Source organism: Palaemon carinicauda, chromosome 25 (genome assembly GCF_036898095.1).
Source record: "Palaemon carinicauda isolate YSFRI2023 chromosome 25, ASM3689809v2, whole genome shotgun sequence".
NCBI lineage: Eukaryota > Metazoa > Arthropoda > Malacostraca > Decapoda > Palaemonidae > Palaemon > Palaemon carinicauda.
The window spans coordinates 105024976-105051450 of record NC_090749.1 but is presented as its reverse complement, the minus strand read 5'-3'; the positions used below and the strand labels follow the sequence as shown (position 1 = coordinate 105051450).

At 39.8% G+C, this 26475-nt stretch overlaps 2 protein-coding genes across 6 annotated transcripts in view; both read right to left on the bottom strand.

The window, feature by feature from the left end:
- Window positions 1-4790, bottom strand: part of LOC137618801 (histone-lysine N-methyltransferase eggless-like) — a 61815-nt gene extending 57025 nt beyond the window's left edge. For both annotated transcript variants that reach the window (XM_068349004.1, XM_068349005.1), the window contains exon 1: window positions 4691-4790. The gene's annotated coding sequence lies outside the window, so the exon portion shown is untranslated. The remainder of the gene's footprint in view (window positions 1-4690) is intronic.
- A 6777-nt stretch (window positions 4791-11567) lies between these two features.
- Alas (5-aminolevulinate synthase) overlaps window positions 11568-26475 on the bottom strand; it is a 15921-nt gene continuing 1013 nt past the window's right edge. Inside the window, exons 1-11 of one of the 4 annotated variants that reach the window (XM_068349000.1) lie at window positions 22122-22214; window positions 18010-18152; window positions 17152-17256; window positions 16792-16887; window positions 15992-16168; window positions 15646-15867; window positions 15144-15355; window positions 14869-15001; window positions 14491-14759; window positions 13661-13885; window positions 11568-13266 (exon numbers count right to left, since the gene is read on the bottom strand). In XM_068349000.1, coding sequence (XP_068205101.1) covers window positions 13156-13266; window positions 13661-13885; window positions 14491-14759; window positions 14869-15001; window positions 15144-15355; window positions 15646-15867; window positions 15992-16168; window positions 16792-16887; window positions 17152-17256; window positions 18010-18152; window positions 22122-22129 — 1701 coding nt within the window. In that variant the 5' untranslated portion in view covers window positions 22130-22214 and the 3' untranslated portion in view covers window positions 11568-13155. Of the gene's footprint in view, window positions 13267-13660; window positions 13886-14490; window positions 14760-14868; window positions 15002-15143; window positions 15356-15645; window positions 15868-15991; window positions 16169-16791; window positions 16888-17151; window positions 17257-18009; window positions 18153-19140; window positions 19309-22121; window positions 22215-26475 lie in introns of those variants that run through there. The other 3 variants (XM_068349001.1, XM_068349002.1, XM_068349003.1) reach the window with 3 other exon arrangements.

The window sequence follows — 26475 nt, the reverse complement described above, 5'->3', positions numbered from 1 at the left end:
CTGGATCCAGCCACCAAATCAGATGACTCTTGATTTCTGCTGGAATGAGGAAGGAAAAGGAGTCCTCCTGAATCTTCCTGTCCCACACCCTTGATAGGAAGTGTTGAAGAGGTCTGAGGTGCAGTCTTCCTAGAGAGACAAACTGCTCGAGTGAGGAGAGGGTTCCCAGCAAACTCATCCAATCCCTCGCTGAGCACTTCTGTCTTTCCAGGAATTCCTGAACTTTCCTGAGGCACCTGGTCTGCCTTTCTTGGGAGGGAGAAGCCCGAAAACGAACTGAGTCCAGAACTATCCCCAAATAAAGAATTGTCTAACTCGGTTCAGTCTGGGACTTCTCCTTGTTGATGACAAGACCCAGCTCCTGAGCCATCATAAAAGTCTTGAGTAGGTTCTCCAGACATTTCTCCTTCGACCGGGATCTTATCAACCAGTCGTCCAGATATAGAGATACTCTTATCCCCTCTTGGTGAAGCCATCCTGCCACGTTCACCATTACCCTGGTGAAGACTTGAGGAGCAGTGCTAAGGCCGAAGCAAAGAGCCTTGAACTGGAAACACTTGCCCTGGATCATAAATCTTAGGAACTTCCTCGAAGTCAGATGGATGGGGATGTGAAAGTAAGCGTCCTGTAAATCCAGAGACACCATCCAGTCCCCTGGACGTACCGCTGCCAGCACCAACTGAGTCGTCTCCATGGTAAATTTTGTCTTTTCCACAAAGACGTTCAGAGCGCTGAGATCTAGCACTGGTCTCCATCCACCCGAGCTCTTGGGAACCAGAAACCGGCGATTGTAGAAGCCTGGGGAAGATAGTTCCAGAACTGGCTCTAACGCTCCCTTCTCCAGCATCTGGTTTACCAGATCCAGTAGAGCCTCTTGTTTCCAGACGTCCGAGTACTGCGCCACCAAGGATAGAGGCGTATTTGAAAGCGGAGGCTTCTTCAAGAGGGGGATCTTGTATCCCTCCTTGATGACCGAGAGGGACCAGGCGTCCGCCCCTCTTTTTTTCCAAGCCTGCCAAAAAAGTGACAGTCTTGCTCCTACCGCTGTCTAGAGGACTAGAGCTTCATCTCCTGGGGGGGATCTGAACGAACCCCTATTCGTTCTACCACCCGTCTCCTGCCTTCTTCCCCTGAAGTCTGTTCTCGTCGGAGCTCTACCTCGGAAGGGCTGCTGAAGCTTCCTCTCCTCTCTCTTCAATGACGAAGGAACCGCTTGTAAAGGCTTCCTTGCAGAGCATGACAGGAGGTCTTGTGTGGCCTTTTGCGCTAGAGAAAGGGTAATGTCCCTGACAAGGGACTGAGGAAAAAGGTGCTCCGAGAGAGGGGCGTAAAGGAGCTCGGCCTTCTGCGCGACTGTATAACAGTACCCTCCTCTTTAAAACTCCTGCAGAAAATAGGGAAGTCAACTCATTTGACCCATCCCAAAGAGCCTTGTCCATACAGGCCATAATACAGTACTAGTAAGGTCTTCTGTATCTTCCAACCACTCTGTTTTCCTGGCCAGCATACCCAGAGACCAGTCAAAAAAACTGAAGACTTCGAAGGCTCGGAAAATTCCCTTGACGAGGTGGTCAAGCTCAGACATAGACCACATTACCTTCGCCGAGTTAAGGGCATGTCTTCTGGAAGAGTCAACAATGCCAGAGAAGTCCCCCTGGGAGGAGGCAGGCACCCCCAGGCCTAGAGCTTCTCCAGTCTCGTACCACATGCCCACCTTAGACGCAAGTCTAGCTGGTGGAAACGAGGAGGTGGTCTTGACCGCTTGCCTATGCTCCTTCAGCCAGTCATCAATTCTAGCGAAAGCCTTCCTAGCCGAGATGGAGAGCTTCATTTTGATGAAAGCCGACTGCTTTTTGGCCTTCTTCCTGCTAAACTGCGACTGAGGAGAACGAGGAGCAGCAGGTTGAAACTCCTCCCCATAAAGCTCAAGGAGGGAGCGAGAGAGAACCTTAAAATCTGCAGCCGCGTTAGCAGGCTTATCCTCATCCTCTGAGATATCCTCTAGATCTTGCCCTACTTCCAACTCAGTCTCTCTTTAGGCTGCAGGGACTACGTCTGAGGTTGCTTTAACAAGCCGATCAGTTTCCAATTGCTCATCTGCGTCCGAGAAGAGCAAATTCGCGGAGGCGTCCTGTCGCCGTGCGATGGAGGCATCCTGACGTCTCGCGCTAGAAGCATCCTCGAGGCGGGAGGAGGATGCGTCCTGGCGTCCGAGAGCTGGAAGCGTCCTTGCGACGAAAGCTGCATGCGTCCTGGCGTCGTGAAGCGGAAGTGTCCGGGAGAGGCAGGCTGGAAGCATCCTGGTGTCGCGAGCGAGAGTCGGAAGCGTCCTGGCGGTGTGTCAAGGAAGACGAAGCGCAGTACTGAGCGCTTGACGAATCGCGGTACCGAGCGCTTGACGAATCGCGCCGCGATTCCCTGGGAGAGGCACTCCGTTCCCTCTTAGAGGCCGATTTCTTAATCGGTAAAGTGTCGTCCTAACGCCTGCCCGACTGAGAGGAAGGGCAGCTAAAAGCTTGTACCCGAAAAGACAGCTGCTTCTGCATAACTTTCATAAAAGACTTCGTGACTGCTGCTGGATCCTGCGTTTCCGAAGGCGAGCTGCCGAGTAGCGCTGGTCATAGGAGAAGGTTCTCTCGATAGTCTCTCGTCACTTACAAGAAGAGGAGAATCTTCCTTCCCTCCATTTCTAGGCTTTGACCTCTTCGTTGGAACGGCGTCCCAGTCATCCTCTGAAGGAAAAGGTTCCGGGCTACTCGATAAAGGAGAGCGAGAACGGGTCTGGACAGCTTGATTCCATCTCCTCTTGGTCGGTCTCGAAGCCTCATACTGCCATTTGCGTCTAGGCGAGGGGCTCAGAGAAGACACCATCACTTCCGACACGCCTTTTCCGTGGCGGTCATGAGCAGCCTGGGAAAACGCAACAGGACTGCTTGAGGCGACGGCTGACCGAGGATGCATACCTCTCACTCCCTTGCGGCCGTCGACGTACCTTCTTCCTTGGTCCTGGGAGCTTGGTAGAGGTCTAGACCTAGGGGCGTGACAGGTTCGATCAGTCGCCACCTCCACTGCACTTTCACAAGCACTAGTCACACTCTCACTCTTACCTTTAAAGGCTGAAAGCTGGTCTTTAATAGCCTTCAACTCAGCCGCCATCTTAGCGTACCGAGGGTCATCCGTAGATACCGTTCCTGTAGAAGGGGCAGGAGTTACTACCTCAGGAGAAGGTCTAACTTCTACAGAGGAATTAATTAAGGGATCAAAAGAAAAATCTAAACTAAGCTCACTAGCAGATTTAGATTTAGATCGCGAAGCCCTCCTGGCTTTGTCTAACTCTTAACTAACGCATATAGCATTTCATACTTAACCATTCTTTCTCGCTCAAAACCTCACATTCCTTGCACCTATTATCAAGTGCACATTCAAAACCCCTGCACTTTAAACAAACAGTGTGAGGGTCTAGCGAAACTTTCGGTAACCTCACCTTGTATTCCTCATCTACATACACACGAAAATTAAGTTTATCAGTCATCGTAAACAAACAAATAGTTCAAGAATAATAACAAAAGCGATTGCCAAAACCCTAGATCAGTGCACGTCACCAAAAAAGAAGTCCAGTACAGCGACACAGGGAAAGCGAACGAAAAACTCCTATGGCGGACCTACGATGTTGTACAGTCTAACTGGCAGAGATGATCTGAGGAACAGAAAACGAGAATGATTCTACGTACCACCCTGTAAGGGATGTTAACTACCTAACCTCACAACCACCACACGGCAGTTGCCGCGAATTTGAAAAATCCTGCTGGACGTCAGAGACTATAGCTATATATATATAACTGCCAGGTAAGTTCAATTCATAAAAACATAATTTGCTCGTAATATAATAAGAAAATTTATTGGGAATAATTCAGTACTATAAGGTTAGGTCGCAGCTGGTATCGACGTCATGTCCGTGTGTACCAACGCTTTGTTCGTTCTTGAATAGTGCGTCAACGGAAGTCTCGAACTATGGCGCAGACAACGCGGAACTAGAAACCGCAAGCGCCACTATGGTGAGTTTGATTAGGGTGAGTTTAAGGAAAAGGAATTAGACCCATTAATGTATACAATTTTACAGCCATCGGCCCTTAGGGGTCAAACGAGGTAATGGCCTTAGGGAATAAATAAGATATCGGCCTTCGGCACTTCGGGTTGAATACGGTAACGGCATTCGGCCCTTAGGGGACAAATAAGTTAACGGCATTTGGCCCTTAGAAATTAAATAAGGTAATTGCCTTTGCCCCTTAGGCTTCAAATAACATTAGGGGTCAAATATGGTAACAACCTTTGGCCCTTAAGGCCTAAATTAAGGTAACATCCTTTGGCCCTAAGGACTTCATAAAGTAACAGCCTTTGGCCCGTAGGAATCAAATAAGCTAACAGCTTTAGGCACTTAGGAGTTAAATAAGGTAACAGTCTTTGTCCCTTAGATGTTAAATAAGGTAACAGCCTTTGGTCCTTCAGAGTCAAATAAGGTAACCAGCTTTGGATTGTCTCTCCCCTGACGAAGCACAGAAAAACCAAACATTTGCCAGTCAAAAAACACCATAAATCGTAAGATTAACCTACTTACCAATACACTAATGTGTTATATAACTCCTAAAGGATTTACTTAACGGGATATATAAGTAATCTAATGTATACTTACAAATATGTGACGTTATTTACTTTACGAGACCAGACATCATGCTGGGAGTATAGCGGCCTTTGTTTTGTTTGGGTGCCAGGGACGTTCTTTACGATTATTTTTTTATTTATTGGTTTATTTTCATAAATTAATTATTAAAAATGTGGAATATATAAATTAGAATAGATTTTAAAAATATTTTTACTATTTCCTTATCTATTTTATGATTATACTTGTTTAAAACTTGTATAAAATTAAAGTAGTTTGAAAGGAACGAATCTTGTCTTGACCAAGATGGATGTGTTTTCTTCATTTTTTACAATTTGATTTAAGCTTATTTATTTATTTTGATGAATTACTGATAGATTAAAATAAAAATTTAAATCTTAATTTATTATAGATATTTCTATTTTATAATTTACAGGAATATCTACAAAATTAAGTCAATTTTTCGACAATGTAAGAAGTAAACTTGGCGGAATTAAGTTCTTTATACCGGCTCCTCATAATTTTCTTCAACAGTTTCAAAATATTTCTGAAAATATTCATTTATATAAGCTATTTATAGGTAATATTACACATTGAATATTTTTTTCTGGGTAATATTCACTCTTATCAAGCTCTATTACTTAATATTCATTTATAAATTCATATATTTATTTACTGGTAATATTAAGCCAGATTAAGATATCTTAAAAAAAATAATTCAGTTTCCTCTTTAAATCATTAATATCTTCAGTGTTGGGTAGTGTTTTGATGCTATCAAAATTTTTAATCTTAATTGTTCATTACTTATATCGTTTATGTATTTCCTTTTCTCACTGGGCTATTTTTCTCTGTAGGGGCCCTTGGGGTTATAGCATCTAGCTTTTCCAACTAGGGTTGTAGCTTAGCTAATAATAATAATAATAATAATAATAATAATAATAATAATAATAATAATAATAATAATAATAGGGCCATAGCCTCTGTAACATGGTCTCCCACTATCTTGGATTAGAGTTCTCTTGCTTGAGGGTACATTCAGGCACCCCTATCCTGTGTTTCCTTTCCTGACTGGGCTATTTTTCCTCGTTGAAGCCCCTTGGGCTTATAGCATCTTGCTTTTCCAACTTGGGTTGTAGCTTTGCTAGTTATAACAAAAATAATAATGCTCAAACTAGGCACTAACTACCCATTGTTTTTAATTTCAGATTTGCATATCTATTTGATAATGATAAAAGTATTCTTTAATATCATTGCTTGTTATCATATCTAATTCGAGAGATTTTCAATAAAGATTAATAATCTATAAATTCTTTAAATAGTCAATTTATATTCCATTTTTTGTTTTGATATAAAATATAATTTCTTCACATTTTTTTATAATTTATTTTTGTTTTTTATGTCACTATGATTATTAAAAATTCTCTCTCTCTCTCTCTCTCTCTCTCTCTCTCCCCCCCGCGGACGTTTAAACAGGAGACAGTATGAATTTAAAGATGAAATATTCGTAAACCAGATATAAATGCCAAAGTTAAGAATGCATTTTTTCCCCCCTTAAGTAACATCACATGAATATAAAGTTCTGTAAGTCATAATATATACAATGCACAGTAACATGATATATATCTAAGTATTTATAGATATCCCTTCAATAAGTTAGTTTTCACGTACTGAACATCTTCAATATCCAGAGCTATAACCCCTAAGACAAAGGCGTAAAGGTAAACGTGTGTAGTTTCAGTTCGTCTCGACAGAATGTCAGCCGGGCAAGCCGAAACCGCCCCACTGTGGTGGCAAACCACAGCAGTGGCCTCCCCAGTAAACAGCTTATACTCACGGTCCCAAGCTAGGATCAATCTGCTGCCATACAAATGCAAGGCTAATACGTTACCACTGTACTAGCAAGTTGACATAAGCACGCAAATCATATGGCAAAAAATACCAAGTGTATTGTCAAGAAAGTCAGGTGGCAAATATTCAAAGTTATAATCGTGATGACTATAGTCCATTTCTTTTAGCGAGGCATATTTGCACCGACTCGCAGCGGTGCCCTTTTAGCTCGGAAAAGTTTCCTGATCGCTGATTGATTGGACAAGATAATTCTAACCAATCAGCGATCAGGAAACTTTTCCGAGCTAAAAGGGCACCGTTGCAAGTCGGTGCAAATCTGCCTCGCTAAAAGAAATGGACTATAGACACAGCAGTCAGAAACTGAACTTTCTTCTCTGGTAAGCATTGATAAGTCCTGGTTGCAATTCTTGGGACAAACAGTCTCTGGACTTGTCGTTACATCGCCTATCGGCTACCAACTTTTCCACGGAAAAGGTATCCAGGATATTCGCTCCATGGGATAGAACCCTGTGATACTTCTCAAGTTTCTCTGTTATATCAATCGCAGAAATATCCCAAGTAGAAAGCTGCCTTCGAGGATCTTCCATCAGGAAAACATGGCTTGAGCCCAAAAACAGGGCTTTCTACTCGAATAGGCCACGACAGGTCTTGGCTGGAACTCTTGGAACAAACAGCATCTAGGCTTACATCGGTGTGTATACTGGAACAGTTTTCGCCGTACGTCTCGCCCCGGAGAGACGCTACGAGAAAGTACTCAAATCACTTTGATTGCAATCATAACAGAAACCATTTGCCAAAATGTTTTCTGTTAGCCCAGAGGGTGAAAACACTGGCTGCTAATTGTTCAGTCAGCTGTTTGAACCTTTGCCATTCTATATGGTCTTGTGACTTCACCATGTGGATTCACCATACTAGCATTACATCCTCAGGTAGGTTTGCGATAAGACTTATAAAAGTACAATAATCTTACAATTCACATCACATAATAATGAATAGGTAGAAGGTTGGCCAAGGCACCAGCCAAGATACTAACGCTAGAGAGTTATTGGGGCCTTTGACTGGCCAGACAGTACTACATTTCTCTCTGGTTATGGTTCCTTTGTCTACACACACACCGAATAGTGTCCTATTTCATTCTCCTGTCCTCATACACCTGACAGCACCGAGATTACCAAACAATTCTTTGCTCAATGGCTCAACTACTGCAATGTAATTGTTCAGTGGCTACTTCTCTCTTGCTAAGAGTAGAAGAGACACTTTAGATATGGTATGCAACTATTCAAGGAGGACACTCCAAAATCAAACTATTGTTCTCTAGTCTTGGGTAGTGCCACAGCCTCTGTATTATGGTCTTCCATTGCCTTGGGTTAGAGTTCTCTTGTTTGAGGGTACACATGCACATTACTCTTCCTTTTTATTCTAATGTTTTTATAATCTATATATGAAAGATTTATCTTAATGTTGTTACTCTTCTGAAAATATTTTATTTTCATTGTTAATTACTTCTCTTGTACGTTATTTATTTCCTTGTTTCCTATACCACACTGGGCTATTTTCCCCATTGGAGTCCTTGGGCTTATGGCTTCCTGCTCTTCCAACTAGTGTTGTAGTTTAGCTAATAATAATAATAATAAATAATAATAATAATAAATAATAGTGAACAGTACCAGTGATCGTAAACATCCTCTATCCCTCATTTGTACGTTGTTCACTAATCTTACATATATTAGTCCCTCTTGTTTACACAAGGCACGATGTACAATGTTGGAGCTCACCAATACACATAGAATTTATCGACACGTTTTGCGTCCGTAGTCACCACTCTACAACTTTGCCCAGTAAGAGTATAGTTGGTAAGCTACACTCGATCTAGTAGCAAAGTTTGTTGCCAGATAACTGTCAATGGATTTTCCCGCTTCAGACAAACAGTCCTCCTCCTCTATCACTTGTGATCTAAATCGCCGTTTGCCAGTTGAGCACGATCGTTGGTGTGGAGAGGGACTTTAGGTTACCGTAAACTCCTCTTCCGTATATATAATTTGTATACTTCTTAGCGTACTCGCTTCTCTTATCCATACAGTGATACCTCGGTAGTCGAACGACTCTATACTCGAACAATTCGGAGTTCGACCAAAATTTTCGAGAAATTTTTGCTGCGGTGCTCGACCAAAAATTCGGTACTCGACCAGCCGAACACGTGACGACCGCATGGGCTTTGTGATGATCGCGCCATCTCGGCCACTCTCGCTTGTTCGGGAAGCATCAGTTCTCTCGAGAGCGTCACTCAGACAACGCGCGATCAGCATTCGTTGTGATTTAGTGATTTTCAGTGCTTTTAATTGCTTTTTTAGCTTTCATAATGAGTCCCAAGAAAGTAATGAGTGTTAAGGGGAAGGAGAAGAGGAAAACAGTGCGAACAACGATCGAGTTGAAGAAGGAAATTATAGCGAAATATGAGAATGGTGTACGAGTGTCCGATTTAGCGGTAGAATACGGAATGGCGAAGTCGACCATTTCTACGTTTTTAAAGCATAAAGAAATGATTAAGAAGGCGAATGTTGCAACGGGAGTTACGGCGGTAACTAAGCAAAGGCCACAAGTGATTGAGGAGATGGAAAAGTTGCTTTTAATATTTATTAAAGAAAAACAGTTGGCCGGGGAAAGTGTTAGTGAAGCGTTCATTTGTGAAAAAGCGTTGCATATCTATGAAGAATTAGTGAAGAAAAGTCCGAGTACCAGTGAAAGTGATTCATTTACATTTAAAGCGAGCAGGGGTTGGTTTGAAAAGTTTCGTAATAGAACAGGTATTCATCGTGTTACTAGGCATGGGGAGGCAGCTAGTTCGGATCAAATTGCAGCCGATAAATACGTGGGGGAATTCGATCGGTACATAAATGAACAAAATTTGATCGCACAACAAGTCTTTAATTGTGATGAGACTGGGTTATTTTGGAAGAAAATGCCAGCCAATACGTACATTACCAAGGACGAGACGAAGATGCCAGGTCACAAGCCAATGAAAGATAGGCTAACATTGTTGCTGTGTGCAAATGCAAGTGGCGATTGCAAGATCAAACCCTTGTTAGTGTACCACTCGGACAACCCCCGGGTGTTCAAACGAAATAATATTTGTAAAAGTGCACTACCAGTTATGTGGCGCTCGAACACTAAATCTTGGGTCACAAGACAATTCTTTACTGAGTGGATAAACGAAGTGTTTGCCCCCCAGGTTAAGGCTTACCTCATTGAAAAGAGCTTGCCAATGAAATGTCTTCTGGTTATGGACAATGCTCCTGCACATCCTCCAGGTCTCGAGGATGACTTGAAAGAAGAATACAGCTTTATCAAAATCAAATTCTTGCCCCCCAATACTACTCCCATACTCCAGCCCATGGACCAACAGGTCATTTCAAACTTCAAAAAACTCTATACCAAGGCCCTTTTCAGAAAGTGTTTTGAAGTGACCAGTGACACGAAGTTGACCCTAAAGGAATTCTGGAAGGAACACTTCAGCATCCTCAACTCTGTTAACATGATTGACCAAGCTTGGCGAGGTGTGACCTATAGGACATTGAACTCTGCCTGGCGTAAGCTGTGGCCATCATGTGTCACAGAGAGGGAGTTTGAAGGTTTCCAACCAGAGGCGGGTCCAAGCACTGCTACCCCTGTAATTTCTGATGACACTGATGTCGTTGAGGAAATTGTTGTCATGGGCAGGAGTTTGGGGCTTGAGGTCGACAAGGATGATATTGATGAGCTTGTAGAAAGCCATTCTACCGAGTTGACTGTGGAGGAATTGTTGCACCTGCAACAACAACAGCAGCAGGATCTGATTGTGGAGCAGGAATCTTCAGAAGAGGATGAGGTAAGGGAGGATGTTCCAAGTTCTCTCATCAATGAAATTTGTTCCAAGTGGGCAGATGTGCAGGCTTTTGCTGAAAAATACCACCCAGAAATTGCAGTAGCAAACCGGGCAGTGCATATGTTTAATGATAGTGTCATGTATCATTTTCGAAGAATACTGCAGAGGAGGAAGAAACAATTAACAATAGACCAGTTTTTCACAAAAGAAAAGAAAGCTGCTACATCAAAGCCTGTTTCTCCTCCAAAGAAGAGACAAAGAAGAGAAGAAACCCCTGAAATAGATCTGCCCACCCTTTCATTGGAGAGAGAAACAACTCCTGAAGGAGAACTACCCCGCCACATCATGGAAGGGGACTCTCCTTCCAAGCAGTAACCTCCCCCTTCCATCCTCTCCACATCCATCCCTGTATGCCATCGAACCGCTGCTCAAAGGTATGTTCACTACAGTACAGAAAATGGTTTAAAATTGTTTTATTTTAGTACAGTAAATGGTTTAAAATTGTTTTATAGGATTTTCTGACCAATTTCATACACATTTAGATAATTATTGTTGTTTAGGTACACGTTTTATTAATATTTTGGGCCTGTTCGAGTGCTTGGGAACGGAATAGAATATATACCATTATTTCTTATGGGGAAAAAAAATTCGGTACTCGAACAAATCGGAGGTCGAACACGGATCTCGAACGGATTATGGTCGAGTACCGAGGTATCACTGTACTTCCGCTTATAAATTACAGGACCCCATATAAATCCCACACTTGCCTATTCATTATCTCGTCTATCCGCGACTCCTCTTAACTTGTGAGAATATTTGGTTAAAAGTGATTCTTCCTCCGCTAGTTTATTTATGATTAGCAAGAGCTTGTCTCAAGGCAAAGAAGGGACTCCTAGACTTTAAGTCATAGCTCCCCATTTCTTATTTCCCCATTTACTTTTCCACACTAATGACAACCATCTGGTCTAGTAAAACCAGCAGAGTTGCAGATGTGCCAAAAGCTATATTGCCAAATGGATTCTGCTGTTTTCCCTCAAATTTTTTAGCCATTACACCCCTCGTCGAGGCATTTCAGTCTCTAAGATCTGAGCGTACTGCCTAGACGATTGACGCTCGTCTTCCGATACATCAACTCTAAACTAATTTCGCAGAGCCATCAAAATAAAAATTCATTCTCAAGAGGTTAAGGAAAAGACCATAAGTTATAATGCGTTCTATCTTGTCTATCGGTACAATTCTATTGTTTTCCGCGATTCTTCGGTGGACTTAATTCAGTCGTCATCTTCAGTTTCATTATTTATATTTCTCTTTATAAAATATATTACTATACATCTTTTACAACAAAAATAATAAACAATTATATGACATACACATTTTTGGTCTCAAGAACTTCACAAATGAATGGAAGTGTGTGCATACTGGAATATAGTATAATAGGACAAACTTGGTATGCATCCGTCAACCACAAACTAAGGTGATAGGATCAAACTATACCGGAACCCGTGAAGTGCAATGAACAGAGAAGGCCCACTGTGCTGATACAGACAGAGAAACGGAGGAATGCATTTAAAACGTCTGGAATAAATTTCCCTAAACCAGCCAACGGCACATAACCTTCCCTAGACTCTTAAATAAATTTCACAGTTGTTACAAACGTAAAATTGCAGGTTTTATATGTGAATTGAATTTGATAGTATTGCGTATAGTGTACGTACATCTCTCTGTCAAATTACAAGAGTTGGGAGAATAAGATATACGAAACGTACAGTATCACTTTTAAAAATTGCGTAATGCTTCTACTCGTAGGTAAATATATCTAGGAGATATTAAAATTTGTCACAACTACACCCCGTGCATGGCTTTTTATGCCGTGCCCTTTTCAAACACGAGTATAATATCCTGCCTCTACTTAAAACCTGTATCAATTCGTTAAATAAATATATACACTACAGCACTTTTATAAGTACGTACCCCCTTCCGGAATTCGGGTTTTATAACAGATGAATGCAAATCCAATACGTTGTGCTGTGTGTTGGAAACGGTTTGCAAATGAGAGTAATGAGGACCAACACCTAAAGGGTTTGCAAAGGGACGACTGTTCAACTACTACTGCTTCCTACTCAGAAAACAGTCACCTCTAGATTTCACAATGATGCTAGGTGGACTAACAAGCGTTAAATTACTACGGAATATTTTTGTGGTGGATACCTTTAAGCGGCTCTAAACGACTACAGACCTAACGTGCAAGTGACCAAAACCGGTGTGGTTTTCAAGTAAATCCAGCATCTACATAAAAAGTGCGGAGATATCTCAAACGTGTGTACTAATTAGCGGTAAAACGTAGTCCCGTATATCGGGGACATAAAACATTCAATAATGTCTTTGCTCAAACTTCAAAAAAGAAAAATTAAACCTGGCAACCAATTGAAACATTGAAAAGGACAATTTATTACCTATAATTAGGGGATTGGTAAGATTGCACACCATAACAATCATCTGGAACTTACTAGATCGTTTAAATGTTAATTTACGCGGAGAAAGTCTTAATCCTGACGGCCGTACGAACGCGGGTATCCAAGAGTGCGAAATGCTATTCATTGCTCCTTCACAGAGAGAACACTTGTGTCATGTCATGTTACAGAAATAAACTTCAAAGACAATAATACAAAAATAAATTATACCTCCATAACAAATACTAAAGATTGAAAGTTAAAAACTCCACCAAGTGGTATACAGATGTTATAAAGACTCTCTATTTTTCTCTTTTGAAGGCTGTACTCCGCGGACGTTAAGAACACGCGACGAGCTGAGGGCAGTAAGGTTTCTTGCAGGCCTCTCCGCAATGTTCCCGGGCTTCTAGCTCGTTGAAGAGAAGGGGTTTCTTGCAGAAAGTGCACTCCTGGAATGGACACAGTAAAGTTTAGTTTAAATCTAACGTACGAACCAAACGGATATAAATATCATTAACTTAAGTTCAGTGAATTACCAGTTCTAATTCATTAACAGAAGATATCAAATAGTCTTCATTAATTACAGTAAAGCTACGTTAAAAATCATGCTGTCAGCTGCCGGAATTTGTAATGACATACGTACTGTACGTATACGAAGATCATCTATTACAGATGAGTAAATGAATCGCCTGTTCCAAACCATTAACAGAAACTATTAAATAAACTTAAATAATTTTTCAGTCAAATGAATAAATTAAATTGACAATCTTTGAAGACTGCTCGTCTGATCGAATTCCGCGCGTTAAGTTTTCACGACGTACGAGATCTAGTTTGCCAACTTACATCCGAGCAACTCTTCTCCATCAGGGGCAATCCGATCCCCTTCCAGACCGTGGCGAGATCGGCGACGAAGCGGTCCATCATGCCCGGGGTGTGCTCAGGCGTTGGGGCGATACGGAGCTTCTCCTGCCCTCTGGGAACCGTCGGGTAGTTGATCGCTTGGACGTAATGGCCGTACTCCCGTATTAGCTCGTCGGAGACCTTCGTACTCAGCAACGGATCGCCAATCTGCGCGGAGAGAAGTAGGAGAGTTAACGGAATGTTTCGGGTAGTTGGGTTTGGGGATGCAAACAAACATAAATAAAATAACTTGATACCAAGCCCTCAAAGTTACCTACGGAAATTTATAATATAGAAAATCATGGAATCTGATTCTACAGTATTGCATCTGATATTTTTTTGTATTTTACAGTTTATTTCTCGTGTCTAGTTTACTTTCTATTTCTCTACGGCCTTTCCACACTGGATTACTTTCCCTGTTGGAACCCTTAGGCTTATGGTATCCTGCTTTTCCAAATAGGCTGTAGTTTGGCTTTTAAAATAAAATCAATAAAGTATACAAGTAATTAGTCCTTAACAGCGACTGACAAGACGATACGGAAATCTTACTGTAATTTTTACGATAACGAGGATACACGCCAGATGTTAGTTATGCTGTAATTAACTTTTAAGGGTCAATAAAATAAGTGTATATTCTGGTGTAGCCTATAGCCTGAAGTCTTATGTGACTGAAGATGAAACATGATTATTATTACTAGCGAAGTTACGACCCTAGTTGGTAAAGCAGGATGCTATAAGACCCAGGCCACGGTGAAATGTATAATGGTACTCACATGAACAGGTATGATATGAGAGGGACAGTGCACAACGGGAAAGCCCTTATCCATCAGGGAAGTGCGCAGGTAGCGGACGGCCTTCTGGTGGGTCGCCCGCATCGCGCGGCCTTCCTCGCTACTCAGAATGTTGACCGCAGCCAACGCGCCGGAAACCACCGTTGGAGGCAGGGACGTGGTGAAGATGAATCCTGCGGCGTAACTGCGAATCATGTCTATTAGGGTCTCGCTGCCTGCTATGTAACCGCCTATGTTGCCGAAAGCTTTGCCTGAAAGAGATTATATAAAATAAAGTTTATTTTCAATGATGTTGCATTGTAGACTTATAATGGAACAGTGAATTTCAAGCAAGAAGCCACTGCATATTTTCAAAGTTACCTAAAGTGCCGGAAACGATGTCAATCTTGTCGTGCAATCCGTCTCGGTCGGCTATCCCCGCGCCTTTCTCGCCGTAGAGGCCTACTGCGTGCACCTCGTCGACGAACGTGATTGCTCCGTATTTGTGGGCAACCTAAAAAGAATGTTGTCAACAGACTTTAGTCGAATCATGGATTTGATGTGTTAATAAAGACAAATAATGCAAGAATAAATAACATGAGTAAAGAATGATGACATCAAACATACACCGAAAGCAAAACGGCCACTAGACTTACATCACACAATTCATTCAGCGGACAAACGGCACCCGTCATCGAGTGAACCGTCTCGAAGGCGACTATCTTGGGCGTTTTGACGTCCGTCGCCTTCAGCAGGTCCTCGAGATGCTCCGGGTCGTTGTGGCGGAAAATGTGCTTTGGAACTCCCGAGTTACGGATTCCTTGGATCATGGACGCGTGGTTTCCTTCGTCGGAGAATATCTGACAGTCTGAAATTGGAAATCGATGATTAAGACCCCGATCACTTCGTCCAAAAGCGTACCGTTACGGTTATATTGTTTAACATTAAGTTGTGACCTCTATAAAGACATTATCTGCGACTAAACGAGATCGTTATGTCGTTTAAATTTAAATCATGACTTCTGTGATGACATTGTTTACCAGTACTTCACTTAACTTTAAATTGCCACTACTACAATGACATTCCGATGTTCTTTGCAACTAAATGCAACCGTTAAACTATTCAACTTTTAACCGTGACCTCAATAACAAGACTTACTCGGAAGAGCCTTGGCAAGGGTATAGAGCGTGGAGTCATTGGCAACGTAGCAAGAGGTGAAGAGTAGAGCCGCATCCTTTTGGTGAATCTCCGCCAGTTTAGCCTCCAACGTCTCGTGCAGTATAGTGTTCCCCGATATGTTTCGCGTCCCTCCGGCACCCGCGCCATGTTCTTCTAAGGCTGATTTCACAGCTCCTCGTACGCCGGGATGCCTGGACATCCCTGGAATAGTAAAATGGTTATTCGAACATTATCTTATTAGTTACTGAAGTAACGAAGGATAAAAATATTTGCATATTCTCGAAATGATGGATATTCACTTTGCCACGTGCAAAAACTATCTTACCCAAATAATCGTTCGAACACCAAACGGTGATCTCCTTCTCTCCGTACGAATATTCCTTGGCCTTGGGGAACTCGTCGGCCATGCGGGCAACCTTCTTGAATACGCGGTAAGAGTGGTCCGCCTTCTTCCGGGCTATTTGCTCCTGGAAAAAGTCGTTGTAGGGGAACACAGTACATTCTGAAATGGGAAATTCCAAAGTTATAACCGTGTACCATACTGCAGATCTATTGCTAATTGAACATTAGACAAAAGGACTACTTACGTCAAGAGTACCGTACGAAATACTGTGGAACGAATTCGACATTTATTATCAATTGCGTCTAAGCATAATACACGATTTATATACCAAACAACATACTGTATTAACTACACTCTACATGGCAGGATATGCCTAAATATAGTACTAAATTTCTGTACTAGGAGTTATAGTTATACTGTAACTAAGAGTGGAGTTACACATCAGTTACAAAAGATGAATAGTAACGGATAATTGGTTAAGGTCATGCTGGGTCAGATAAGAAAGAGCAATAGGCCAACTTAACTACAGGAAAACGAGCAGGTTTAAACATACCAAGATTAAGAGGATACGCAAACAACAGTACCAAAGTTGATATTACGTCAGTTAAGCCATACGTTGAAAGAATATAAGGAATTAATATATTTCTTCAAGTAAAAATAAAGCTGGTGGGGGTCTAGACTGAGTCAAAGCAATTCTAGTAGTGTTAAAAATTCTGCACGCTCAGCAAAACGACCCGAGTTGTCAATCTACGGGGTCGGGGACGTCTAGAATCGAACCCTACCTTTATCCTCACATTCGTCCTTTTCAAGGACGGCCTGGGATGCCAAAAAGGGGCATTTACCCTTGGCCTTAGTCTCTTGAGTAGCACCTGGGCCTGCTGTGAAGACCAAACACCAGAGGAAAAGAAAAAATGAGACGTCAGCTGTCTTGTACACGGTTACGGTCAGTCTTTTGTAGTCATCTAAGAATATAAACTTTTATATTATAATGCATGAAAATTCAAATAAGTTCTTTGATGCTATAAGGAGACAAATGCATAGGCCTAGGTCTACTGGATCCATACAGAGACCTGTATGGGCCTATTACGACGGAATACATTAGTCGTCTTCATCGTAATAACGACAATTATCGAGATAATCACCTTGTTCTCGGGCAGCTAGGTCTATTACGTCTTCTTGCACCTCCTTGCTCGCTTGCTTGACCAAATTCTCGCTGCTCATGAAGGGACATTTTTTCTCTCCTTGCGCTGGAAGAAAAACGACCGGATTAGAGAACGGCACACGATATGTAAAACTACAATAATACACTACGTGCCTTTTAACAACCCTAAATAACTAAACACCAATTTCAACATCACTGCGGTTCTCTAAGGAGAGCCGTTGGAAAGGAAAGTCTTTGACGTTATTAAAATTCTCATAAAAAAAACTAAAAAAAAAAAAATATAAAACATATATAATTACTCTTTTAAATAGATTAAATAACACAATAGCCATTACTTAAATGGGTCATGATGATTTTGCTAAATGTGAGCAAATAAGTGAAAGGAAAGTTATTAAGAAATGCAGTTTCAGATACCAGATTGAACTGGATAGATTAATGACTTTGCAAAAAAAAAATGGATGACAATGAGAATTTAATGATTAATTAGCGGTTTACAAAACCTGGAATTTAATTATAGATTTTTTTTTTTTTATATTTGTAAGGAGAATGTGTAAGTATATTATGTCTGTTTAAGTGTATTATGTGTATACAACGATACTGGAGTATGTCTACGGAACTTTCACTATTACAAAGACATGAGACCTTGCAAGAACACATCTATTCATGATTAAACACACTTGAGAGAGAGAGAGAGAGAGAGAGAGAGAGAGAGAGAGAGAGAGAATAGCAGGCCTTCAAAGACAAAACCACTTTCACCACCTCGTCAGCCACAAGGTTGTCAGACTGAAAATCTCTCTCTCTCTCTCTCTCTCTCTCTCTCTCTCTCTCTCTCTCTCACCTGAGTCCGCCGAGGACAGGAAATTGAATGACCTGGCGACCTTGCTGATAACAGGACACATTTCTCCATATTGACGGGTCAAAATACCACCGTAGTTTCGAACGAATTGACCCGGAAGTCGGGACATGAACGGGCAAGGCATCCTGCAAGAAGAAGAATAAATAATAATAATAATAATAATAATAATAACAACAACAAATCATTAGCTACAGTTGTAATCCCGAGTCTAGGCCTATGGGGTGAAGTACTCATGGCTTAGAGAGAGAGAGAGAGAGAGAGAGAGAGAGAGAGAGAGAGAGATTATAATAATTCATGGGCTATTGTTGTGTCTAAGCCTATGGGTTAATGGCTTACCTAAGAGAGAGAGAGAGAGAGAGAGAGAGAGAGAGAGAGAGAGAGAGAGAGAGAGAGAGAGAGAGAGAATGTTCATTGCCAAATTATTATATAGTTTTTATTGATAAAATCTCAATAAATGAGACAAGCATTAAAGTTAAATAAAAATATATTGGATATAAAACTACATTAAAAATTAAAAATTAATTTATCTAAATATATAAAAACTGAAAATTTTATGAACAAATTAATGAAATCTTTGAATAAAAGTGAATGTAACTTTTTATAAGTATTCTGACAGCCGTCCAAATAACACGAGAGAGAGAGAGAGAGAGAGAGAGAGAGAGAGAGAGAGAGAGAACTTTCACTCTCAGGGTTTACCGGAAGGCCAAATTATATCACTTAAAAGGTCAAATTTATTTAAAAGACCTTATTAAGAGTACATGCTACTTAAATACTTATAAATACTACTATTCCAGCTACTAATGAACCCTTGGTACTTATATTAAGTATTACGGGAAGACACTTAAATAAGTGACGTCACTCGATCGATCTTGGAGTTGAATAAGACAAGGGATGTGTAAAATAAAGTCATGTGGATAATTTAAGTAATTGTAAGTAATGCAGTACAATTACATTGGCAATTTAAGTAATGCAACATAGTTACATTGGCAATTTAAGTAGTAATAAGTAATACAATAGAATTTAACTCTAGCTTAGAGGGGTATTTGTATAACTTAAACACTACCCCCTTTCCCCCAGTACTTTCTAAAAAGTGAAAGACGTCACTTAACTCACCTGTTTATAAGTGTGAAGTGGATAACTTCCGCTGTGATTTAATACTTATAATTTTGACGTTTATCACACACTTATTACTTAGCGCAATTACGAAACCCACAAGTGTAAGGGGACACCGGGTACGATGACTTGTTACATCGACGAAGTCAGCTGCCTTACTGACTCAGTCACTCGAGTGATGTCGCACTGTCTGACTTGGAGCCAAGCCCCGCCCCCTTTACCGCTCAAGCCCCGCCCCCACCATGGTCTATTTGCACGCCCGTCTACCTTGTATTTCACTATTTTCCAACCTTATCTAACTAAATACGCTTATTACTTATACCTTATCTCAAGCAGAATTGACATATATATAAATCCAATTGCAATTCCATCACGAAAATGTATAAAAACGTGAAATATCTCACGAAATAGATTACGAAATCGTTAGATCCGCTCGAGTACGCATGACGCAAGAGGCCCTCCCATTGGTCGGCGTCACGCCTTGGATCTAATGACGTCACGAGAGTGGGGGTATGAATGCGGGATTCTGATTGGTCGACGTAACGCGGGAGATATAAATGGAGGCCTCCCATTGGTCGACGTCACTCGGGAGGGGATGAATCAAGCGCGCATGCTGCTATCAATGAACGGTTATAAAAGGGTTTTTCCTCGTGACTTAAAGGGGGATGTTCTATAGAGTGGAGGTCTTACGTATCTGTCAATTTCGCGTTTACGTAAATTTAAAGGGGGGAGAGGGTTATCTAGGGGGTAAAGGGGTTATGAGACAGTGGTATAGGCGTGGGATAAGAGGGTTATTTCCCGTGATAACTCCAAGAATTTCCTAGAATACAACTTGTTGATTCAGTTTTTTATCAATTTCTTTGCTTATACGAATAAACAGATAAGATTGTGGCCTCCTTCCTCTCTACACGATAATGGCTAGCTGATAATAGGTATAATTCTTCTTAATCGATCCCTGGACATTAAATTTAACGACGGTACTATAAGAGATGGTCCATTTAAGAAATGACAAGATATGTTGATTATCAATAATCAATAGTTTTAAATTTGGGTATTAATGCATAATTATCTAGTTTGCATGCAAAATATAATGAAATTGATGGTGCAGGATACGTCAGAGGGCTTAAGGTGACGATGGTTAGCCTTTTGTGCATATTTAAGAACTAACATTGGAGCAAATTATTATATAATTTTCTTAATCTTATTGTATAATCTTATTTTGTTACTTTTGCATTCAGAGCTCCAAGCAAAACCACCCTTTACGATCTAAAATTTTAGCAAAACTTTTGCATTCAGATTTCCAAGCAACACCACCCTTCAAAATTTTAATTTTTCATAACTTTTGCCTTTAAATCTTCTAGCAAAACCACTCTTTTAGATTTAAAATTTTAGCAAAACTTTTGCATTCAGATCTTCAAGCAACACCACCCTTCAAAATTTTATTTTTTCATAACTTTTGCCTTTATATCTTCTAGCAAAACCACCCTTTTAGATCTAAAATTTTAGCAAAATTTGTGCATTCAAGCAGCACTACCCTCTTAGATTCAAACTTTTGCAAAACTTTTGCATTCAGAACTCCTAGCAAAACCACCCTATTAGATTTGAAATTTTAGCAAAACTCTTGCATTCACATCTTCAAGCAACACTACCCTTTTAGATTCAAACTTTTTCAAACTTTTGCATTTACATCTCCAAGCAAAACCACCCATCTATGAACAAAGTCACAGATTCTGTCTTAATGTTATTCATTTTCGTTCCTGGAACACAAACACACAGATGTTTTTTCCTGAGACCACAGGTGTCACATCGACGCTTGCTCTATACCCTACAGCTACCCTTCAAAATACTCAGGTAGCAGGTTGCTCAAGGCACCAGCCACCCAATGAGATACTACCACTAGAGAGTTATTGGGTCCTTTGATTTACCAGATAGTACTGCATTGGATCCCACTCTGGTTACGGCTCATTTTTCCTTTGCTACACATACAGCCTATCCTTTCCACATTCTCCTCTTTCCTCTTGAAGGTAAGGGTAGAAGAGACTCTTTAGCTATGGTAAGCAGCTCTTATAGAGGACACTCCAAAATCAAACCATTGCTCTCTAGTCTTGGGTAGTGCCATAGTCTCTGTACCATGGTCTTCCACTGTCTTAGGGAAGAGTTCTCTTGCTTGAGGTTATTTTCTTTCCTCATCGGGATAGTTTCCCTTTTAGGGCTTATAGCATCCTGCTTTTCAAACTAGGGTTGTGGCCTAGCTGGTACTAATAAAAATGCACTTTTCTTAATCTAATTAACTTAGGGAATAACACATCATGAACTTCACCCACTTAATGTCTTTCTTCTCATTATGTTTCACACCAAATACCACCATTTGATCATTTTCAAACCAAATAGCGTAGAACTTTGAATTCTTTTCTTTTTCCCGGCATCCTACAGGACTGAAATCATTAACACCACTGGTTACAATAACTCCCTGGCCATTTAGCATTCTTTCTACACCAAGGGGTTCACAACAAATTCAATAGTACTTTGATATGCATTGAAGTATATTATTATTATTATAATGACATTGTCAGCAATATATATGACAAGATATCTTTCAAAATTAAAATATTTTAACACATCAATAGGCAGAAAATTAATTAAAACATATATATATATATATATATATATATATAATCCTTATTGTGGTAAAAAGGTTTGCGTATCGCCCCGACCAGCCAAGCTCTCCTAGTCAGGGCCACCCATACTAGGTTGGTTTGCTGCGAGCGATCAGAAAAAAATCTCCCACCATCACCAATCCGCAGTTAGCCAGCACGGTGATGAAAACTGGCCAAAACCCCGGGCATGACTAAGGACATGTCTGAGGCCTTTGTCCTGCAGTGGACTAGAAATGGGTGAAATTGATGTAGGTGTGATATATGTGTATGTGTATATATATATATATATATATATTGTGTGTGTGTGTGTGTCTTTAGCCTTACCTATACATCTTGAGGAGAGAGAGAGAGAGAGGGACAGAGAGAGGCAAGGCTGCCCACAGCTGCAACTCCCAGACTGAGACACTTGCCTATAAGAGTTTTTGAAGTGACAGATATTGTGTGCATGCACGCAGGCGCGCTGTTCTATGTGCGTGTGTGTGTGTGTATAATAAGTAGTATGTCACGAGGAGAGAGAGAGAGAGAGAGAGAGAGAGAGAGAGAGAGAGAGAGAGAGTCTTTGTACTCAAAGTCGTTGCAAGTTGACGCAACTTCACACACCTTACTTTGTACGAGTGCCAACTGGTTCGCCTATATATAAACAATGTTCTTCTTCTTCTTTCTTCTCCAATAGGGATATCTGATCTTCTAACTCGAAGTAATAAGTTATATCTATATCTATCTATATATCTATCTATTCTTTTTAAGATACAAGGCTATTTTCCCCGTTGGAGTCCTTGGGCTTATAGCATCCTACTTTACAAATTAAGGGTTGTAGCTTAGCTAGCAATAACAATAATAAGAGCAGAGGTTATGGTAGAGGAAAAGAATTGCTATGAAACTAGTAAGGTGTGACACTTTAGGCTTACTAGCCAGGAGAATGGCTAGATCGGTGTAAAAAGTATTTATATTGTATATTTAATAACCAGGAGAGTGGCTAGTTTGGGTAAAGGTAATGAGATTATATAATTACTAGCCAGGAGAGTGGCTAGTATGGTTAAAAAGTAATGATGTTGTATAATTACTAGCCAGGAGTGGCTAGTATGGTGCATAAAGTAATGAGATTTTGAAATTACTAGCCAGGAGAGTGGCTAGTTTGGTTAAAAAGTAACGAGATTTTAAATTACTAGCCAGGAGAGTGGCTAGATTGGTAGAAAAAATTATAATAGGATTACTAGCCAGGAGAGTGGCTAGTTTGGTTAAAAAGTAATGAGATTTTAAAATTACTAGCCAGGAGAGTGGCTACTTTGGTTAAAAAGTAATGAGATTTTAAAATTACTAGCCAGGAGAGTGGCTAGTTTGGTTAAAAAGTAATGAGATTTTGAAATTACTAGCCAGGAGTGGCTAGATTGGTTAAAAAGTAATGAGATTTTAAAATTACTAGCCAGGAGAGTGGCTAGATTGGTTAAAAAAGTAATGAGATTTTAAAATTACTAGCCAGGAGAGTGGCTAGATTGGTGGAAAAAAATCATAATAGATACTAGCCAAGAGAGTGGCTAGTTTGGTTAAAAGGTAATGAGATTTTTAAATTACTAGCCAGGAGAGTGGCTACTTTGGTTAAAAAGTAATGAGATTTTGATATTACTAGCCAGGAGTGGCTACTTTGGTTAAAAAGTAATGAGATTTTGAAATTACTAGCCAGGAGAGTGGCTACTTTGGTTTAAAAAGTAATGAGATTTTGAAATTACTAGCCAAGAGAGTTGCTAGTTTGGTTAAAAAAGTAATGAGATTTAAAATTACTAGCCAGGAGAGTGGCTAGTTTGGTTAAAAAGTAATGAGATTTTGAAAGTACTAGCCAGGAGAGTGGCTAGTTTGGTTAAAAAGTAATGAGATTTTGAAAGTACTAGCCAGGAGAGTGGCTACTTAGGGTTAAAAAGTAATGAGATTTTTAAATTACTAGTCAGGAGAGTGGCTAGTTTGGTTAAAAAAGTAATGAGATTTTAAAATTACTAGCAAGGAGAGTGGCTAGATTGGTTAAAAAGTAATGAGATTTTAAAATTACTAGCCAGGAGAGTGGCTAGATTGGTGGAAAAAATCATAATAGGATTACTAGCCAGGAGAGTGCTAGTTTGGTGCAAAAAGTAATGAGTTAGTCTCTGAGAGAGAGAGAGAGAGAGAGAGAGAGAGAGAGAGAGAATTCGGATACTGTGCCAACTGGGTCTAGCCTAAAATTCCGACCTTCCTCAACATTAACATAGTTGAAGACACTTATCAGAGAGAGAGAGAGAGAGAGAGAGAGAGAGAGAGAGAGAGAGAGAGAACAATAGCATTTTTTTCTGTCTTGCGATTCCCATTTGTTTTCGTGTCTTACGGACAGGACAAAGAGACACGTGTGTGTCAGACGGACAGAAATTTGAATAATAAAAAAAAGTATATAAGAAACAATACGTCAGAGAACTCGTAAGGTTCATTGCCATTACTTTTTTAATCGAATTAAATAAACTACGAGAGAAGTAAAGGTATAATTATAATAATACTCGTTACAGGAAATTACTCTTCGGTAATTAAGTGGATTATTGAATTACAAAACTCTCGTGTAATTTAAAGAAATTAAACAATTCTAAATATCAAGGTTTCGTAAATATGATGTTGCTGATTGGGTGGTCATCCAATTTAGGTCTCTCTAAATGTTTATTTGTTATTTAATATATAACAAATAACTTGGAGGGAGAGAGAGAGAGAGAGAGAGAGAGAGAGAGAGAGAGAGAGAACTACGTGAGTAATGACACTGCCAAAGATATTTTATAAAAATCGCCAATCGTTATCTTACAGAAATTGCCATACTTCACTACATACGCAATTACGTTAGGTTAATTACACTTAAGTGCAGGACATAAAGTTAATATAATCAATATCTTTAAGAAAATAACGTCTTGCTCAAGATATTAAGATAATAAAATAGCGGGGAAATCCATTACAAATAATTTTCCCGGGTTTTTTTCCTTGAATCGTGCAAGGCCAACGCCATTGAATCGAGTCCGAAGGCATTACCGTTGAACATAATTTCCATCTAAAAAGATATATATTTTAATATACCAGACTTGAAATACATTAAATAAATTAAGAATAATATATTAAGCAGATGTTTCTATAATTTCATGCAGTAATTCATCAATTTTAAAGGATAATAATAATTAATTTGAATAAATGCATACGAACAAGGTGTTGGGAAAGCAGAATGAGATGGCGTCCGAACGTGATCAATATAATGAATATTTCAATGTACATTATCGGAATTCCATCAAATGAATTATAAAAAATAATAAGGTGATGATACCTCTAAAATTATACGTAATTATCAGGCATGAATAATAATTTATATGAACTGGGCATTCGAACACAGTGTTGAGCAATTCAGTTTACGTTTGACTATAATCGATTTGACCTTGGCTTAGCAATGCACATTGCTGGAATTCCGCTAAATCAATTTAAAAAACACATTAAGTTAATGCATCTAACATTTTATGTATGAATTCATAATTTTTATAGATTATAAAAAATAATTGAATATGAATATTGCATTCGAAGTTGTTAATATGCTGGGTAAAGCACCAGCCACCTGCTAGTCCGGTTTAAAGAAGTTTTAACATTTGGAACTTGGTTAAACCACCCATCTTCCCTTACAAACTTATGATAAAAACATTAATGAATAAATATATTCAATATATTTAATAATTAAATAAATGTGTATGTTCTTTTTAAAAGAGAAATAGGTTTGATGACTTTGGTCTAAGTCATAAGGCGTTAGACCTAACTACAATCAAGGATGGCAATAAAATAGGATATCCTATTTAACTCAGAGAGAGAGAGAGAGAGAGAGAGAGAGAGAGAGAGATTTGCTCCCGCTGTAAGAGGATTTATCCAGAACAACTGCCTCCGGATTATCGGTCTCGGTTTGAGAGCATTATATGGTAGAAGGGCTTCGCTTTTGGGGTCATCTTACAGAGAGAGAGAGAGAGAGAGAGGAGAGAGAGAGAGAGAGAGAGAGAGAGAATCTTATGCATGCATAGTATAAACCGGAAGTTATTTAAACGGAGTTTTAGCCTCTACAGCATCTAGGTCGAGCTAAAGACATATCAAAATTACCTTCGTGGAAGTATATTTATATATTCCCAAGGTTAATTTCCTATATAAAAATGGTAAAAATACATCATACAATTCTTTATACAACTGATAATACATTTAACGTGATACAAAACTAGAAAAATACATGAAAAAGTAATATCATAAAGAAAGACAATGCATGAAATTGAAGATTTCTTCATGCACAGCATCCGAATGTTGTTTTCCAGTTTACGCCTAAAAAAAATATATTTCCCTTGGAAATATATTCATTCTGTCACATAACAATAAATTCACGTCATGGCTTAAATAATTACAGATAATGACGGTGAATGTCAGCTATTGAAATTGCTAGCACACCGTGAATAGCTTTGTTCGACGAAGCCTTCACTGACGTCATAAATGCATGTCACAATGACAGAGAGAGAGAGAGAGAGAGAGAGAGAGAGAGAGAGAGAGAGAGAGCTAGTAACGATGACTTTGCAGTAAGATAAAAGATAAGGTGTTATATTTATAGCAATTTTCTTAGTCACGGTTACTCATTTGATTACTAGGTTGATACCAGACTCATACGTGT